At 27.1% G+C, this 19,614-nt stretch overlaps 1 protein-coding gene across 1 annotated transcript; it reads right to left on the reverse strand.

Moving 5' to 3' along the window:
* Positions 1-2,815: 2,815 nt before the first annotated feature.
* Positions 2,816-7,254, reverse strand: LOC149062468 (uncharacterized). Its single transcript, XM_089215340.1, has 2 exons — positions 5,593-7,254; positions 2,816-2,910 (listed from the first exon to the last, which is right to left on the reverse strand). Exons 1-2 carry the CDS (start codon positions 7,181-7,183, stop codon positions 2,816-2,818), a joined length of 1,686 nt encoding a protein of 561 aa, XP_089071466.1. The 5' UTR covers positions 7,184-7,254.
* Between the last annotated feature and the right edge of the window lie 12,360 nt (positions 7,255-19,614).

Raw genomic sequence — 19,614 nt, forward strand, 5'->3', positions numbered from 1 at the left:
ATTCTGAAAATTTTAATTCATTATTGATAGAAGTTAACAGGGATGATATTTTTTTTTAATACTATACAGAAATTAGGAGATTTTTATTTTAAATTCTATTTAAAAAAATATATTTGGAATTTTGGTTTATAACTTTATTCTATGCATTAATTAAAAGTTATTATTATTTTATTTTACATTACCTTATGATTATTATTTCTTAGTTTTAAAAAAAATATTATTTTATTGTAATTGTTAGTTATTGTTACCTACAGTATCGTAAGAAACTAAAGAAAGTTGTTATTGTTTTTCAAAATGTCATTCAACAAGGTATAGATTTTACTGTTCCTATTTATATTATTACATTATTTTTATAAAGTACCTATGTTAATTAATCACTTAGATTATTATGATCTATTAAATATATAGCATGGTGTTTACACATAGTAGTATTTATTTAAACATAATATCTTATATATATAAAATAAAAATAAAATTATTATAGCAAGAAAATACCACTTAAGTAAAAGTGTTTACAAAATATAAAGGATTTAAGTGGTCCCTTAATTGTTGGTGGTTGCAGATTTGTCATAACACAACATAAAAATATGATCTTATCAATACACTCTAATAACTCTGTAGGTATTTTTTGTAATATATTATAAATTTTTACTCTTTGAATTGATCTTTCAACATGAATCCTAACACTGGCAATTTGGTAGTTATTTATAATTTCATCTTGAGTTAGAGTACCATTGTGCATAAAAAGAGGCATGACTAATACAGAGTTGTTTTCGCCTACAGCAGTCTTTATTCCTGGAAAACCTTTATCAGCCATTTAATTTTATATGGACGAGATAGCAGAGAGCAGCCTCGTGGTCAGGACTATAACCAAGAAATTCAGGATCCGTCTCTTAATTCATTACAATTTCTTCTCACGGATCACGATTATGACCATAGATAATACATAATGGATAGGCCCTGTGTATACTAGTTACATAGCTGGCAGCGTTCCCGAACAAAGTTTTACATATTAAACATAGATTTTTTTATATACATAAAATAGCAATAAATAATTAATAGAAAATACAGTTAATTTTTAAAAACATTTAAAATAATACAAAATGTTTCATTTTTATTATTTGCCTGACTTTAAATAGGCATTTAGTTAAATGCCTAGTCATTTTATTAAATTACTAGGCATTTGGCTAAGTGTCTATGCGGATAGTGAAATTGCATAAAAATTAAATTCTTTGACTATATGCCTAAGACATATTCACTTCTGTTATAAAAAATTCAAATTTCAATTAATTTTCATGAAAGGATATTTTTGAAATACCATGGAGTGTAAGCTCTTTTGCTGAGTGAGACAGAAAATCGAAGAACGTCTGATAACCAATATGGCATATCCATTATGTATTATCTATGATTATGACATTTAGAAACTGATTTTAGTATTACTAGTATTAGTACACGTCATACTTTTTGTTTTTATTCGATTTGTTAGCTTATTCTGTCATGATTATATAACCTAGTTTAATATCGAGCATCGTGAACATAACAGAAGTGAAAATCAAACAGCTGATTAATGTTTGCCGGCATGAAGTTGGCAGCGGAGGTTCTACATCATGATGTTGGTACGTGTTTAATGTAGATTTGAATGATGATACGGTTACAACATCAGTCGAGTCTGTGTCAATACTCTTGATTCTTAAATCGCGTTATTCCACTTATTCATCATTCATGATCGCTATCGTGGATTTTGCGTAATTTTGAGGTCGTCTGTCGTTTAAAGTTTCGAGTTTTTATATTTACAAGACATACAAACCCACTTCTAGCCGTGAACTATTGGAAGCTTACAGCTAGCCTGTACGACTATGGCTAACGATGAAAAAGGCGTATTTAGCCTGTCCAAATTGGCGTTTCACGCCTGCCGCTTCTCTGAGCAGCAAAAATATTATGATAATAAAGATGTTCCTTTAATCGATCTTCAAATATGTTGTAAATTGTTGTTAGAAATTGTTAAGGTAAATAGTGAAGACGGTCGTTTCAATCCGAATGCCAATAGGATGTCTATGTTCAGCAAGGTGAAGTCCATAATATTATGCAGCAATCGTGAATTCAATATATATATATGCGCAACGGCAGTAAGTAACGGGCATTTCGATTGTCTTCAGTTCGCCCACAACATCGGATGCGAATGGGACAAATTTACGTGTACCGAAGCTGCGAAAAGAGGGGACTTAAAATATCTCCAGTTTGCATATGAGCATGGATGCTCATGGAATACATTGACGTGCTCAGAAGCCGCATTTTCAGGTAAATTGGATTGCCTAATGTATGCAAGGGCCAATAATTGTCCTTGGGACGAGTCGACGTGCTCCGAAGCCGCATTGCGTGGAAACATTGATTGTCTCCGGTTTGCACATGAACAAGGTTGCCCGTGGAATGAATTGACGTGCGTTTACGCTGCATCTTCTGGAAGCTTAGAATGTCTACAGTATGCTTTTAGTCATGGATGCCCTTGGCCGACAAACATATTGTGCTCCTACGCCGCAGAATTTGGACATCTTGACTGTTTGATTTTCGCGCATAATAATGGTTGTTTGTGGAATGAACTAACGTGTGCCATAGCCGCAAAACGTGGGCACTTTCACGTTCTCAAGTATTTGCATCTCAACGGTTGTCCTTGGGACATATTAACGTATGAAATGGCGAAGGACGCTAATCAAATAAGATGCTTAGAATACGCCATCTCAAATGGATGTCCATCGACCAATCCAATCGTTAGTGTTGAGTAGAAATCTACTTGTGAACTTATGAAAAAAAAATACATTCAACGGCATGAAAAAAGAGGCTGAAACGATGGAACTCCCGTTACTGCAGTTTGGTTTGGACAGTGTACAGAAAGGTATTTGATCAAGTCCTCGACTGAAATTGGAAACTTTTTTGGATAATTAAATTGTATGTTATATTTAATTAGGTAATTATAATGTTTGTCGATTAAAATATTTTCATTACCAGCTAGTTCTTATACAATATTTCGTACGCATGTACAAGATATAACTTATAAAAATAAATGTAAAGTAAGAATGTATTGCTAATGTATTTATTTTTATTTTTTTAAGTCCATAATATTATGATGAGTAGTTACTTCTATTATCCTTGATTATTACGACCAAACCCGATTTTGTTAACGATTGTAGGTAATAGGTGTTATTTACATACACGGGCTATGGGCATGCTAACAGGCAACTGTCTCCGCTCCACGATTTTCTTTTACTAAGTATAGGTACTCAGTTCAACTTAAAAACTACCGTTCAAAACCAATTTTTTATGTATAATTATTTTTTTGTTAAAAATTAATCAATTTTATAAATAATTTTATATTTGTTGTTGTTTTATTTAGTTACATGCAGATAAAGAAAAACACTGCAACATCTAGGGATAACATTGGGAATTTATTTTATATTTTAATAATTAAGTGAGGTTTTAATTTACTATTTTTCATGAGTTTTAAAAATTGGGCTATGGAATTTGTATTAACCTGAATTGGTAAATTTAATATATTTTTATTTGAATATGTAATTTACATACAATGTTTAAGAATTTTACATTACAAAAAATTTACTAAAAATCAACCTATATTCAAAAATAAGTACAAAAATAAATACATTTTTATAAACCCATAGCCCAAAAAATATGTTGTATTCTTATGTAGACAATATCAACTATGTTCAATTTTACTACTTTTTTTTATGACCTTGCCCAAATCCTGCAAACATTTATTCACACTCGAGTAAAACTATTATTGATAACTAATGTGTAAATTGCTCTTGATAATTTAGTATTAAATATATATCCATTATTTGGTCTATTCACACACAAGTTAACATTTCGATTTAAAATGAAAATTATACATCATACAAAAATTATATTCTACTCAGTTGAGTGTCCAGAACTTTTTTTGTGGATGGGCTACAAAAATTAAGTTCAGAATGGTTTTACCCCCTCCTTATACTAAAATTTCATTGAGCATCGGACTTACACTAGTCTTGTACTTATATAAAAATGTGGGTGGGCACATGCCCATCGGGCCCACCCCCTAAACACGCTACTGATTCTACTCATTAATTAAAATACATGATCATAAATGGAAAATCTGATCCGCACTATAAACAAGGGACTCTGGGCCTATATCCTCCCCCCTCAGATTGAAAATACAGGAATCAGTTTTATATATACTTATTTAAAAAAAATTTATTTCATCAGTTTGATGTAAATAGACCTCTAACTAAGTCTTAGCTTAAAGTCCCGAATTCTAATTAGATATATATTTATGAATTATTTTTTTAAATACATAAAAATAGTTAATCGATTTTGTTTTAAAATGAAGGAATATGTATTTAGTATAGTATTTAATATTAATAGATACACTATGTATTAAAAAATGTTTGTTTTTGTAATTTACATAAGTTATAACTCATCAATTTGACATAGCAATAAAAATTATACAACACATCTTCAAATATAAAGCATAAGATAAGTATGTATGATTCATAGTGTATGAAGTATTGATTATTCCAAATTGATATCTATATGTATTATATCCATTGTTCGGATTAGATAAGTATTTTTCTATCTAGATAAAGATAAAGATGATGCAACTCAAAAGTATCTAAATAGAGATGAAAGATGACTAAACTCATATTCATCTAGATAAAGATAAAGATAGATATTTTTTTATCTAGATAAAAGATATATTTTTTTTTTTATTATTTTAAAATAGGTGTACCATAATCTGACCTAACAATATAGTTATTTTTTGTTCATTTTATTTTTTTTAGTGTATAAAAAATATTATTATATGTTAATGGTTTAACATATATAGAACAAGTATATCACATTTTTAAATTAAATATTAATATTAATTATGCTTTGTTATAATAATAATTATCATTTAAATTGTAATTATAATTATCAATAGACAAAAGTTAAATTATAATATAAGTATTTACTGTATGACATTCTATTTATGAATATCCATATTTTATAAGGCAAATTATTTCAAATTTTTAAATTTAAGTATACTTTAATTGGGCGCTAGGTACTTACATAATAATTAATTAATAAATAAAAACAAATGAAAATTAGTTAAATCACTTTTGTTAATTTTGTAATTTGTATTAATTTAATGTAAAATAACAAATATCTTAATAAATTATAATAACAAAATTTTTTTATAATAGACATAGCCAACAAATTACAATAAAATTAAAAATTTTGAAAAATGTATATATTATATAATATAATAATAATACATAATAAATGCTATTAAACAAAATTAAATATACTTCAATAAAAAGCTTTAATTACAATATAAGTAAAAATTACAATTTAAAATTAGTAATGTTCTTTTTAAAAAAAAATTAAGTTAAAAAAACTATAAAAATTATTTTTAAAGAATAACAAACACATAATATTATCAGGTAAATTATATAATCTTAATAATTAATTTTAACACAATACAGTAATAAAAAGTACATAATATATAGATATTTTAAATATATGTAAAATGTAATGAACTTAATATATATATATTTTGATTCCTACAGCATAATAGCATTTCAAATGTTGAATCATTGAGCCTATTCCTCCTAGGAGTTAATATTTGAGAACCACTACTGAAAAGTCTCTCAACAGGATCAGACGATGGAAGGGACGTATTATATTTAAAAAAAACTTGTTTGACAATAGGAAAGTTATCTAATAATGATAAATCCTTTTTTTTACAGTCTAAGTAAGATAGTGCTTGAACGCTAGCCAAATTATTTTTTTCCTTTCTTTTTTCTCCTACAGTATCCATAAAATTACATCCTTCAAAATTATTATCATCAGTTCCAGTTAGAATTTTATAAAATTCATTATCACCGACATCATCATTTTCATCATCAGATACATTTTGAGAATTTTTTTCAACTGCGTTTATTTTATCACATTCAGAAATAAATAGTTTTTTACATAAATCTGTATATCTTACAGGTACCCAATTAAGTTTAAAATTTGGATGGCTGATAGAAGCTAAGATAAAAGTTCTGCTTTTGGGGGTTTCTAAATGAAAAATATAATCAAACCGTTTTTCAAGACTAGCAATAATTAATAAAGATAATGGTCTGCAATATTGTAAATGAGTAGCTTGAATCAACTTTAGTCTAAGTGTAATTATTGTTGGAGCTACATAACCCAAGAAAGTTGATTTCTCCCCTTGTAATTTATCGAGGGATAATGCTAATGGTTCCATTACTAAACAGTATTCTTCAAGAAACTTCCATTCAACGCTTTTTAATTTATTAATTTTAAGTTCATCAAACCCATACAATAGTTTTTCTTTATTAGATAAAAATTTTTTAACCGCATAGAACATTGAATTCCATCTTGTTAAGATGGGTACTGGAAACTTACAATTGCATATATCATATATTTTGTCAGATGCAACAGTACTCCTACTTATAATATTCCAAAATAACTGTAACTTTTCAAATACAGATTTTGATATTTTTTTGTATGATGAATCCGAAATTTTACTGATATCAGTAGTGGCAATCAAACTTAGTGTATGTGAAACACATGTCAAATGTTCTGGTAAAATAATATCATCATCATACTCATTTGTTAATTCATTTGAATTTAAAAAAATGTTTGATAATTGAACATCAACATTCGAATTTGTATCATCTAACTCAGATTCTATTTCAGAACTGCTCTCATGAAAGTATTCCAAAGGGATTGTTGGTATTACATTTGGTGTCTGTGACTGCTTAGAAAATGTTTGAAAAGCTTTTCCAAAATTAGAAGCATTGTCTGTCACACAATGTGTAATTTTAGAATTTTTAATATTAAATGTTTTTAGGATTTCAAGTATACCATGAGCAATGTTTAAGTATGTATGGCTACCTTTAACACGTCTACATCCTAATATATAAGAGCATCTATTATAATTTGTTTCATTAATATAATGACAGGTCATTCCAAGATAACTCTTATTATTATAAGACCATATATCAGCGGTTATACATATAAAATATTGCTTAGATATTAATTCAGTTAGCATTGTGACATAGTTTTTATACCTTAATTGCAATTCTTTCTTCATAACTTTACCGTCTGGAAGATGAGCTACATCAGTTATACCAGTTAACCCCATAATTCAATTTCTAAAGGCTGCTTTTTCACAAGTTGCTAGTGGTCTCATTTCTTCTATGATATAATCAAATACCAAATTGACAATCTATAAAACAAAAAATTAAACAAGTTGATTTTAAAGATATTTATAGTCTAATTTATAAATTAGGATTACTAAAATTAAAAAATATATTTACATTTTGCTTTGATATCTGCTTTAGTTGAGATTGTTGAGAGTATGGTAATTTCAACTGTTTATTCGAACAACCTGGTAATGTTGAAATGTCTTTCTTACCTAATAAATAATAAAATTAATATTTGAATAATAACAATAGCATAGGTACAACAAAAATGTTCTTGCTACAATGGTGCTGAGTTAGAATAATATGATAATTAGAGCGCGGATTTATATATATTAAAAAGGAACCAAATATGCGCTAAAAAATCTTAATTTGTTTAAAAATATATGCACTAACATGCACTATGCAATGGTTTAAGTGAAGGGGAAGAGGGGGATGGAGTACCCCTTCTTATTTAAGGTAAGAATATGCGTCCCCTTTAATTTAAGCCTCCAAAGTCCGGACGCTTAAAAAAAAATTATTTATTAAATATAAAATAGCATACACAGACACACACATTGATTAAACATCGAATTTAAACATATTTTATTTTGCGCGAATTATCTCCACGTTCTGAAGATGGTTAAGTTTAGTACGATAAGCGATTATTAAATAATAAATTATTGTGTAGTAATATGTTATCCACATTCACGCGATTTCATGTGATATAATAATTATGATTTAAATAAAATATTGCACTAAAAGAATATAAAATATAAATAATGATATTATTTATTACAAATTTTTTTTTAATTTTTTTTTTTTTTTAATGAAATGTTTATAACTAAAATGTAAATGTATTTTTGTTTTTAATTCAGGCAATGAATTGCTATTTATTTTTAACATGGCAGGCATATATATTTAAAATAATTTTTCTTAGAATAACATTTGATTTTACATGCTATTAACATAAACTTTTTATGAACAATGATGTACGAAAAAATCAAATTATAGATTCATACCTAGTAGGTTTCTTAAAAAAGTTTAGTTAAATATAGGCTTTGGATGAAGAGCTCGGAAACGTTCCTTAATTTTTGGTGACGTTAATCCGCGTCAATATTTTTCCTACTTTAACCACTGGTAAAATGTTAAAATATGAATAAAAAAATAAGCAAAAAAAAAAACAATTATAATTATAGTGAAATAATGTCAATGTTCAATCATGATCATAATTGATATTTTCTTATCTTATTTTACATATCTTATTTCCCCGATTAATGATTATTGACTCTAAGGTGACTCTAATTAAGCTCTAAGCCCTAAGGTCATATTTAGAAAACAGTTTATTCTTACAAGTATATACCTACCTATTATTTTATTTGATATTATTCAAAACTATAAAAATTAAAAATATAATATTTTATTCTTATATTATAACAGACAATTATTGTATGTTTTTAAAAAATGTCCAAAAAGTGAAAAAAAATATCGAAATATGCACTAAAAGATGAAATATTATCTATTACAATTTTTAAATAAGCCCTTAAAATAGAAAACGTTAAAATACCTATGTAAAATATGGAATAAAAAATTTTCATTTTTTAAATCGTTATGCCATGTAACAAATGTTGTTCTTAATTAAAATATCATACAATCAACTCTGAAGAAATATGCAAATGCATACAAATCCACGCTTTATATATTATAATAAAAAAAAAATGTCTTACTTAGACTAGCATTAATCAATTTTTTTTTTCATTTTTATTTGCTTGTAGCTTTGATAATACTGAAGGATGTTTATTCTGAAACATAAATAATTTTCATTTATTTTGTTTTATATATTTTATACGTAGGTATTGATTTTTCCTATTCTAGCTTTAATACTCAGATAAACTGAATTTAAAAATGATATCTTAAGTATTTGTTTTTTAATATTAATTAATAAATAATACATATGAATTATAATTAACATACTTACCTTAATATGATTTAAAAAGTTTCCAGTGGAATTGATGTTCCCATGTATTGTTTTATTGCACAATTGACACTGAACAGCCAATTTATTTTCAATATTGGAAATCACTTTATAAAATGTACCGTCAATCAAATAATTGTTTCTAAATTTATCAACTTCGGTAGTTGATTGAGCTAAAGGATTATGAACCATTGATTCATCTGAGCTAAGTGAAGCGGGTGGAGGATCATCGATTGCTTCTTGAACCAATTTTTTTATTATTTTCAGAACTTGTAACTAAAAAACGCTTCATTATGTTTAATAATTAACAGTTTTAACGGCGGCGTTTTGAAATTTTATTATTTTTCTGACGTATTAACAAATGCCGAAATCGGTAACGTGACACACTGATGACCAGTGTTGGGAAATATCTAGATAAATTTATCTAGATAAGTTATCTAGATAAAAATTATTCATCTTTTATCTTATCTAGATAAATTTCAACTCTGTCATATTTATCTTCATCTAGATAAAATTCTAGTTATCTATGAGTAACATATCTAGATAATTTATTTTAATTTACTTAAAAATTTTTTTTAATTTTTAAATTAAAAATATTTATATTTACGTCATTATACCATGTATTTTAATAATGAATGTTCATTTATAGTCTCGAGTATTACATCGTAAATAATAAAAATAATGAAAAGACCTAAAAATATAAAATACCTATGTTATGTAGAAGCCAGAAGGTAACTATAATTAGAACCCCTGGTTTTCACAAAAACGGTCATCGACAGCGACCGCAGTCACAATAGTTTCGTTGGCCGTTCTATAGAAGAATAACTAATAATAGCAAAAGCGATAACATTATAATATTATGATATATCCCTAATAAGGATTCCCTATTACCCGCCGGCCGCCACCATAATATTATGACGATCGTCATTAGCTGATACGAGTGATACGTCTTTACTCTTTATATTTATAAATTTATAATACCATTGTGGAAGTTAATAATATTATTCCCACTAATTATAAGTCGTCGTTGGCTGTTTTCAGTTATCATTTAATGTTCTCACAGCTCACTTCTCAGTTATTCCTCGTCAGTCGTCTGTGACATTTTGTGCAACTTTCCGTTTTTATTATTATTTTTTGTTTAGTTTTCTTATTAATTGTTTGTTTAAATAATTATGAAGCGGTTTGTGCAAGTTTTAAGTGGCCCATCTAAGGTCCAAAAAACAGATAATGATACAAGATTTACTCAATCAACTGAAACAACGGAATCTACGAATCTTCTGATAAATACTTCGAAATTGAAGTATTTATTTAATGAATTTTATAAAATAGTATCCTTAGAAAAAAATAAATTATCTGCATCGTGTCAAAATTGCTCAAAAATTGTGAATGGGAGTATTAATTCAAGTGGCAATTTCCTTAGCCATTACAAGGTATGTATAACTTTATGAAGATCGATTTAATTTTAAATAGTAATCACCTAAGATATTAATAAATAATACTTTACACCTATTTTAGTATAAACATGCTTCAATCATGTCCAAAGTTGAAGAATCTAGAAAAAATAATCTTATGGACAAAGATAAATTCACAAATACCAAGCAAACAAAATTATTGGATATTCATTCAAAAGCAATTACAAAGCAAAAGGTAATAATAATATAATATTAATAAAGTTGAATAAATTAATAATATAATTAAATCTATTAGGTAAGTAGGAAACCAAATTAACCCTTTCAGTCCTGAGATTTGTTTATTTTGTTTCGGAAAATAGTTAGGTATAACTTTATAAGGTATATTATTATTAATATAAATTACATATAAATAATTAATACCCTACTTCTAAAGTTTTTCCTAACATTTAAATATATTTACATTTACATAGTTTGTATTTTGTATTAATTATTTGTTTTGTATTTCAATATTAAACATCCAATTTAGTACATACCATGAAAGATGTTTAATATGTAGAAAAGTACCCATAAGAAATATAATTTGTAGACTGCATACTATACTTATATTTATTATAGTTAGTTAGGTAGGTAGTACACAAAATGTCGGTAGACCATACCATACTGGAAGATAATAATCCACGGCTACTATGTAATATGTATATAGTATACATAAATAAACTATAATATTATTTACCAAATTAATTATATTAATGTTGTTTAATTTAATTTTAACTAGGTACCTAAATAATAGCATTTTTTAATTGTTTTGAATTAATTTGATTTTCATAGTAAAATTTATGTCAATAGATAAATGATTTGGTTTTTGAGTATATCATAAGTGAGATGCGTCCACTTGTAACTTGTGAAAAACCAAGTTTTCGCAATTTGATTCTGGGACTGACTCAATCTAAAGATGAAACAATTCTGCCAAATAGAAAACAAATATCAAAACAGCTAACAGAAAATTACAATGCATATGTATTAATGCTAACTGATTTGATTGAAAAACAAAATTATATCTGCACAACTGCTGATATTTGGAGTGGGAATAATAAAAGTTACATGGGTATGTATGATATTTGTGTACATTTTGCAATATGCAGTCAAACCTTTATTTAGCAAACTTGAAGCTTCCTTAAAAAAATATGTTATGTTTAAATTTTCTCATAAATTAATAAAGTAGGTATCTTGAAAATACATTTTTTAAATTAATATTTATAATAATATGTTACATTATATATTTATTAAAGGAATAGCATTGTATAAAGACACTTACCACTATTATTATTAAAATGGTAAAACATTAATTTATTAAATAAATTTATAGAAACATTTTTAAGTTAACATTTCATGATTCCCTAAGATTAGTTATTAAAATGTAAACAAATAAATTAAGTAGTTACAGGCCACTTACAGTTTTGTTAAATAAAGTTTCTAATGTAATGTATACCTGTCCTAGTGTCTAGATACCTAATATATTATTAACTTATTAAACCTACTATATTATTTTAAATAATTATGATTTATGATTATTAATTTATCATGAAATTGTCTGATATCTGTTAAGTCTTAACAATAATATTTTAGACTAGAGAGAGATATGAAGAGTTCTAATTTATATTTTTATTTTTAGGAATGACTTGTCATTTTATTGATTCCGAGTCATATCTGCGTAAATCGTTTGTCTTAGGCTGCAAACGAATCAAAGGGAGTCACAACTACTTTAATATCGCTGAAGTCATGACAGAAATAACACAGAATTTCAGTATCCATTATTCTAAAATTACGCATACAGTGACTGATAACGCTAGTAATTTTGGAAAGTCATTTAGAACATTTTCAATAGACTCATCATTTCAGTCCGAGTCAACTTCAGTTGGTGACTTAAATGAAAATAATTCTGATTATGATAATTCTGATTTAGAAATAGATACCATGGAAATAATGGATGTAGAGAAAGATAAGATAAGATTTTCACATGGCAGGCATATATATTTAAAATAATTTTTCTTAGAATAACATTTGATTTTACATGCTATTAACATAAACTTTTTATGAACAATGATGTACGAAAAAATCAAATTATAGATTCATACCTAGTAGGTTTCTTAAAAAAGTTTAGTTAAATATAGGCTTTGGATGAAGAGCTCGGAAACGTTCCTTAATTTTTGGTGACGTTAATCCGCGTCAATATTTTTCCAACTTTAACCACTGGTAAAATGTTAAAATATGAATAAAAAAATAAGCAAAAAAAAAAACAATTATAATTATAGTGAAATAATGTCAATGTTCAATCATGATCATAATTGATATTTTCTTATCTTATTTTACATATCTTATTTCCCCGATTAATGATTATTGACTCTAAGGTGACTATAATTAAGCTCTAAGCCCTAAGGTCATATTTAGAAAACAGTTTATTCTTACAAGTATATACCTACCTATTATTTTATTTGATATTATTCAAAACTATAAAAATTAAAAATATAATATTTTATTCTTATATTATAACAGACAATTATTGTATGTTTTTAAAAAATGTCCAAAAAGTGAAAAAAAATATCGAAATATGCACTAAAAGATGAAATATTATCTATTACAATTTTTAAATAAGTCCTTAAAATAGAAAACGTTAAAATACCTATGTAAAATATGGAATAAAAAATTTTCATTTTTTAAATCGTTATGCCATGTAACAAATGTTGTTCTTAATTAAAATATCATACAATCAACCAGAAGAAATATGCAAATGCATACAAATCCACGCTTTATATATTATAATAAAAAAAAATGTCTTACTTAGACTAGCATTAATCAATTTTTTTTTTCATTTTTATTTGCTTGTAGCTTTGATAATACTGAAGGATGTTTATTCTGAAACATAAATAATTTTCATTTATTTTGTTTTATATATTTTATACGTAGGTATTGATTTTTCCTATTCTAGCTTTAATACTCAGATAAACTGAATTTAAAAATGATATCTTAAGTATTTGTTTTTTAATATTAATTAATAAATAATACATATGAATTATAATTAACATACTTACCTTAATATGATTTAAAAAGTTTCCAGTGGAACTGATGTTCCCATGTATTGTTTTATTGCACAATTGACACTGAACAGCCAATTTATTTTCAATATTGGAAATCACTTTATAAAATGTACCGTCCATCAAATAATTGTTTCTAAATTTATCAACTTCGGTAGTTGATTGAGCTAAAGGATTATGAACCATTGATTCATCTGAGCTAAGTGAAGCGGGTGGAGGATCATCGATTGCTTCTTGAACCAATTTTTTTATTATTTTCAGAACTTGTAACTAAAAAACGCTTCATTATGTTTAATAATTAACAGTTTTAACGGCGGCGTTTTGAAATTTTATTATTTTTCTGACGTATTAACAAATGCCGAAATCGGTAACGTGACACACTGATGACTAAAGACAGTGAAGACAGAAAAAATGAATAAATGACAACTGACAAAGGATGACAATCGACTATCGGGAAACAGAGACAACACACTCAACAAACCAAACTATAAATAAAATCTAAAATAATTCGAATGCGTATTGACTATATTGGTATATTGTGTATATTATGTTTTTCGCTGGTAAGTCATAGGCTGTAACATTGTCAGTGTGTTTTGTGGGCTTCCGCGACCGTTATTTTTATCTAAGTTGTAACTATATATTTAATATTATGATTGTATTAAATATAAATAGTCCATAATAGATAACCGTCGATAATAACCAGACAACGGCAAGCAACTATTCCTAAAATAGACGAATTGTACATTTTTAATTTCTACAGGCTACGATATCGATATGACGATATGTGACAATGGGAAATGAGTTTAACACAGTCGTTATTTTACGTTATTTGTACATATTATTATAAATTGTATTATTTATAAATAAGTATAAAAAATATATAATAGTATCTAGATGAATTTATTTAGATTAGTAAATTATTTATCTAAGATAAACGTTTAGATACCTTATAACTATTTATCTAGATAAGATAAAATATGAACAAAAAACTATCTAGATAAATATCTAGATAAGTCCGAACACTGATTATATCACCATAACACAGACGTGATTGAGTGATAAATATGAGTAATATGAGAATATGACATATTAATATCGGTAATAAATATAAAAGTATCTATTTCCAAAATATACAGTGTATTATTGTTTTCTAAATGTTGCCTGTTCTCCGTTGAGTTAGCATATCAGAAAATTACTAAAATAAATATTTTTCTTCGTTAAAAAAATAAATATGTTAGATGTATGAATTTCTAAGTTCACATAAATATTTTTTTAAAGTTAAGAGAACAACTATTACTGTATCAAAGAATCACAGTTTTGAGAAAACTAAACAAAACAATCAATCAAATTTAGAGTCTCAAAACTTTTAGATAATTATCAGTATTATTAATTTAAAAATTCAAATTTCAATTAATTTTCATGAAAGGATATTTTTGAAATACCATGGAGTGTCTTTTGCTGAGTGAGACAGAAAATCGAAGAACGTCTGATAACCAATATGGCCTATCCATTATATATTATCTATGATTATGACATTTAGAAACTGATTTTAGTATTACTAGTATTAGTATACGTCATACTTTTCGTTTTTATTCGATTTGTTAGCTTATTCTGCCATGATTAAATAACCTAATTTAATATCGAGCATCGTGAACATAACAGAAGTGAAAATAAAACAGCTGATTAATGTTTGCCGGCATGAAGTTGGCAGCGGAGGTTCTACATCATGATGTTGCTACGTGTTTTAATGTGGATTTGAATGATGATACGGTTACAACATCAGTCGAGTCTGTGACTAGATTACGTCGAGGTCAATTGAAATATTTTTTAGTGAACAGTCAACAGTGTGATTTTGTTGGTGTCGCTTCTATCGCTTCTACTCTTATGTCAATACTATTGATTCTTAAATCGCGTTGTTCCACTTATTCATCATTCATGATCGCTATCGTGGATTTTGCGTAATTTTGAGGTCGTCTGTCGTTTAAAGTTTCGAGTTTTTATATTTACAAGACATACAAACCCACTTCTAGCCGTGAACTATTGGAAGCTTACAGCTAGCCTGTACGACTATGGCTAACGATGAAAAAGGCGTATTTAGCCTGTCCAAATTGGCGTTTCACGCCTGCCGCTTCTCTGAGCAGCAAAAATATTATGATAATAAAGATGTTCCTTTAATCGATCTTCAAATATGTTGTAAATTGTTGTTAGAAATTGTTAAGGTAAATAGTGAAGACGGTCGTTTCAATCCGAATGCCAATAGGATGTCTATGTTCAGCAAGGTGAAGTCCATAATATTATGCAGCAATCGTGAATTCAATATATATATATGCGCAACGGCAGTAAGTAACGGGCATTTCGATTGTCTTCAGTTCGCCCACAACATCGGATGCGAATGGGACAAATTTACGTGTACCGAAGCTGCGAAAAGAGGGGACTTAAAATATCTCCAGTTTGCATATGAGCATGGATGCTCATGGAATACATTGACGTGCTCAGAAGCCGCATTTTCAGGTAAATTGGATTGCCTAATGTATGCAAGGGCCAATAATTGTCCTTGGGACGAGTCGACGTGCTCCGAAGCCGCATTGCGTGGAAACATTGATTGTCTCCGGTTTGCACATGAACAAGGTTGCCCGTGGAATGAATTGACGTGCGTTTACGCTGCATCTTCTGGGAGCTTAGAATGTCTACAGTATGCTTTTAGTCATGGATGCCCTTGGCCGACAAACATATTGTGCTCCTACGCCGCAGAATTTGGACATCTTGACTGTTTGATTTTCGCGCATAATAATGGTTGTTTGTGGAATGAACTAACGTGTGCCATAGCCGCAAAACGTGGGCACTTTCACGTTCTCAAGTATTTGCATCTCAACGGTTGTCCTTGGGACATATTAACGTATGAAATGGCGAAGGACGCTAATCAAATAAGATGCTTAGAATACGCCATCTCAAATGGATGTCCATCGACCAATCCAATCGTTAGTGTTGAGTAGAAATCTACTTGTGAACTTATGAAAAAAAAATACATTCAACGGCATGAAAAAAGAGGCTGAAACGATGGAACTCCCGTTACTGCAGTTTGGTTTGGACAGTGTACAGAAAGGTATTTGATCAAGTCCTCGACTGAAATTGGAAACTTTTTTGGATAATTAAATTGTATGTTATATTTAATTAGGTAATTATAATGTTTGTCGATTAAAATATTTTCATTACCAGCTAGTTCTTATACAATATTTCGTACGCATGTACAAGATATAACTTATAAAAATAAATGTAAAGTAAGAATGTATTGCTAATGTATTTATTTTTATTTTTTTAAGTCCATAATATTATGATGAGTAGTTACTTCTATTATCCTTGATTATTACGACCAAACCCGATTTTGTTAACGATTGTAGGTAATAGGTGTTATTTACATACACGGGCTATGGGCATGCTAACAGGCAACTGTCTCCGCTCCACGATTTTCTTTTACTAAGTATAGGTACTCAGTTCAACTTAAAAACTACCGTTCAAAACCAATTTTTTATGTATAATTATTTTTTTGTTAAAAATTAATCAATTTTATAAATAATTTTATATTTGTTGTTGTTTTATTTAGTTACATGCAGATAAAGAAAAACACTGCAACATCTAGGGATAACATTGGGAATTTATTTTATATTTTAATAATTAAGTGAGGTTTTAATTTACTATTTTTCATGAGTTTTAAAAATTGGGCTATGGAATTTGTATTAACCTGAATTGGTAAATTTAATATATTTTTATTTGAATATGTAATTTACATACAATGTTTAAGAATTTTACATTACAAAAAATTTACTAAAAATCAACCTATATTCAAAAATAAGTACAAAAATAAATACATTTTTATAAACCCATAGCCCAAAAAATATGTTGTATTCTTATGTAGACAATATCAACTATGTTCAATTTTACTACTTTTTTTTATGACCTTGCCCAAATCCTGCAAACATTTATTCACACTCGAGTAAAACTATTATTGATAACTAATGTGTAAATTGCTCTTGATAATTTAGTATTAAATATATATCCATTATTTGGTCTATTCACACACAAGTTAACATTTCGATTTAAAATGAAAATTATACATCATACAAAAATTATATTCTACTCAGTTGAGTGTCCAGAACTTTTTTTGTGGATGGGCTACAAAAATTAAGTTCAGAATGGTTTTACCCCCTCCTCAAAATTTCATTGAGCATCGGACTTACACTAGTCTTGTACTTATATAAAAATGTGAGTGGGCACATGCCCATCGGGCCCACCCCCTAAACACGCCACTGATTCTACTCATTATATAAAATAAATGATCATAAATGGAAAATCTGATCGGCACTATAAACAAGGGACTCTGGGCCTATATCCTCCCCCCTCAGATTGAAAATACAGGAATCAGTCAGTTTTATATATACTTATTTAAAAAAAATGTATTTCATCAGTTTGATGTGAATAGACCTCTAACTAAGTCTTAGCTTAAAGTCCCGAATTCTAATTAAATATATATTTATGAATTATTTTTTAAATACATAAAAATTGTTAATTGGTTTTGTTTTAAAATGAAGGAATATGTATTTAGTATAGTATTTAATATTAATAGATACACTATGTATTAAAAAATGTTTGTTTTTGTAATTTACATAAGTTCTAACTCATCAATTTGACATAGCAATAAAAATTATACAACACATCTTCAAATATAAAGCATAAGATAAGTATGTATGATTCATAGTGTATGAAGTATTGATTATTCCAAATTGATATCTATATGTATTATATCACCATAACACAGACGTGATTGAGTGATAAATATGAGTAATATGAGAATATGACATATTAATATCAGTAATAAATATAAAAGTATCTATTTCCTAAATATATAGTGTATTATTGTTTTCTAAATGTTGCCTGTTCTCCGTTGAGTTAGCATCTCAGAGAATTACTAAAATAAATATTTTTCTTCGTTAAAAAAATTAATATGTTAGATGTATGAATTTCTAAGTTCACATAAATATTTTTTTAAAGTTCAGAGAACAACTATTACTGTATCAAAGAATCACAGTTTTGAGAAAAACTAAACAAAACAATCAATCAAATTTAGAGTCACAAAACTTTTAGATAATTATCAGTATTATTAAGGAACTCATGAAATATATTATAGGTATAACATTAAACCATTACCATCAGTTAGTCAGTAACTACCATCAGTAGTCAGGTTCAGTTATTTTGTTAAGGTTAAGTAATAATGATTTATAATATTTATTACAAATTTTCATTATAGGTAGGTTCATCAGAAAATATAATATTGAAATTATAATATATTGTACCTACTGCATACTTGTTAAAACTAAATGAAATCAAGAATTTAAAAAAAAAACTTTCTTAAATATCAAAAAAGCCATCTTATAGCAAAATAAAAATATGTTGTACCTAATAATTAGTTGAATATTCAACTTATTAATATCTAAAATAATTTATCCAGACCAGAATAAAATTAAATAATTTATTAATATAGGCATGGGATGATAAAATAAAGGTAGGTATTAATAAGTCAAAAAATAAAATTAGTAGGTAATAGTTAATTGAAAAAATGTCTACAAAACACAAACTATTGTAATGAAGCATTAATTAATTTTTTTATTTAAAACATTAGGTGCTATGTACAAATTAAGTTTACTTAACTTAAATAAGTAATGCCTAACTTAAAGTAAATTTTGAAACCTTTTTTTTTATCATACTTTCTTTTTTGTTTTAGTGTTACATTTTTGCATAGGCGGACATTTGGTTCAATTTTTAGGGGGGCTATAATAATCCAATGTAAAGTGCTATAAACATATAACTAATACAAATATTGATATTTTTAATTTGTATTAAAAAAAAAAAAAAACACTAAA

The sequence above is a fragment of the Diuraphis noxia genome, unplaced genomic scaffold (assembly GCF_037042655.1).
Source record: "Diuraphis noxia isolate RWA-SAM2 unplaced genomic scaffold, SU_Dnox_SAM2 contig0001, whole genome shotgun sequence".
Classification (NCBI taxonomy): Eukaryota; Metazoa; Arthropoda; class Insecta; order Hemiptera; family Aphididae; genus Diuraphis; species Diuraphis noxia.

Bases quoted from the DNA above. Each gene is read 5' to 3' on its own strand.
- LOC149062468 (XM_089215340.1), bottom strand. From the start codon at position 7,183: ATGGGGTTAACTGGTATAACTGATGTAGCTCATCTTCCAGACGGTAAA. The intron at 2,911-5,592 runs GTAGGAATCAAA...TTCCAATTTCAG, and splicing joins ATTTGAAATGCTATTATGCT to TCGAGGACTTGATCAAATAC.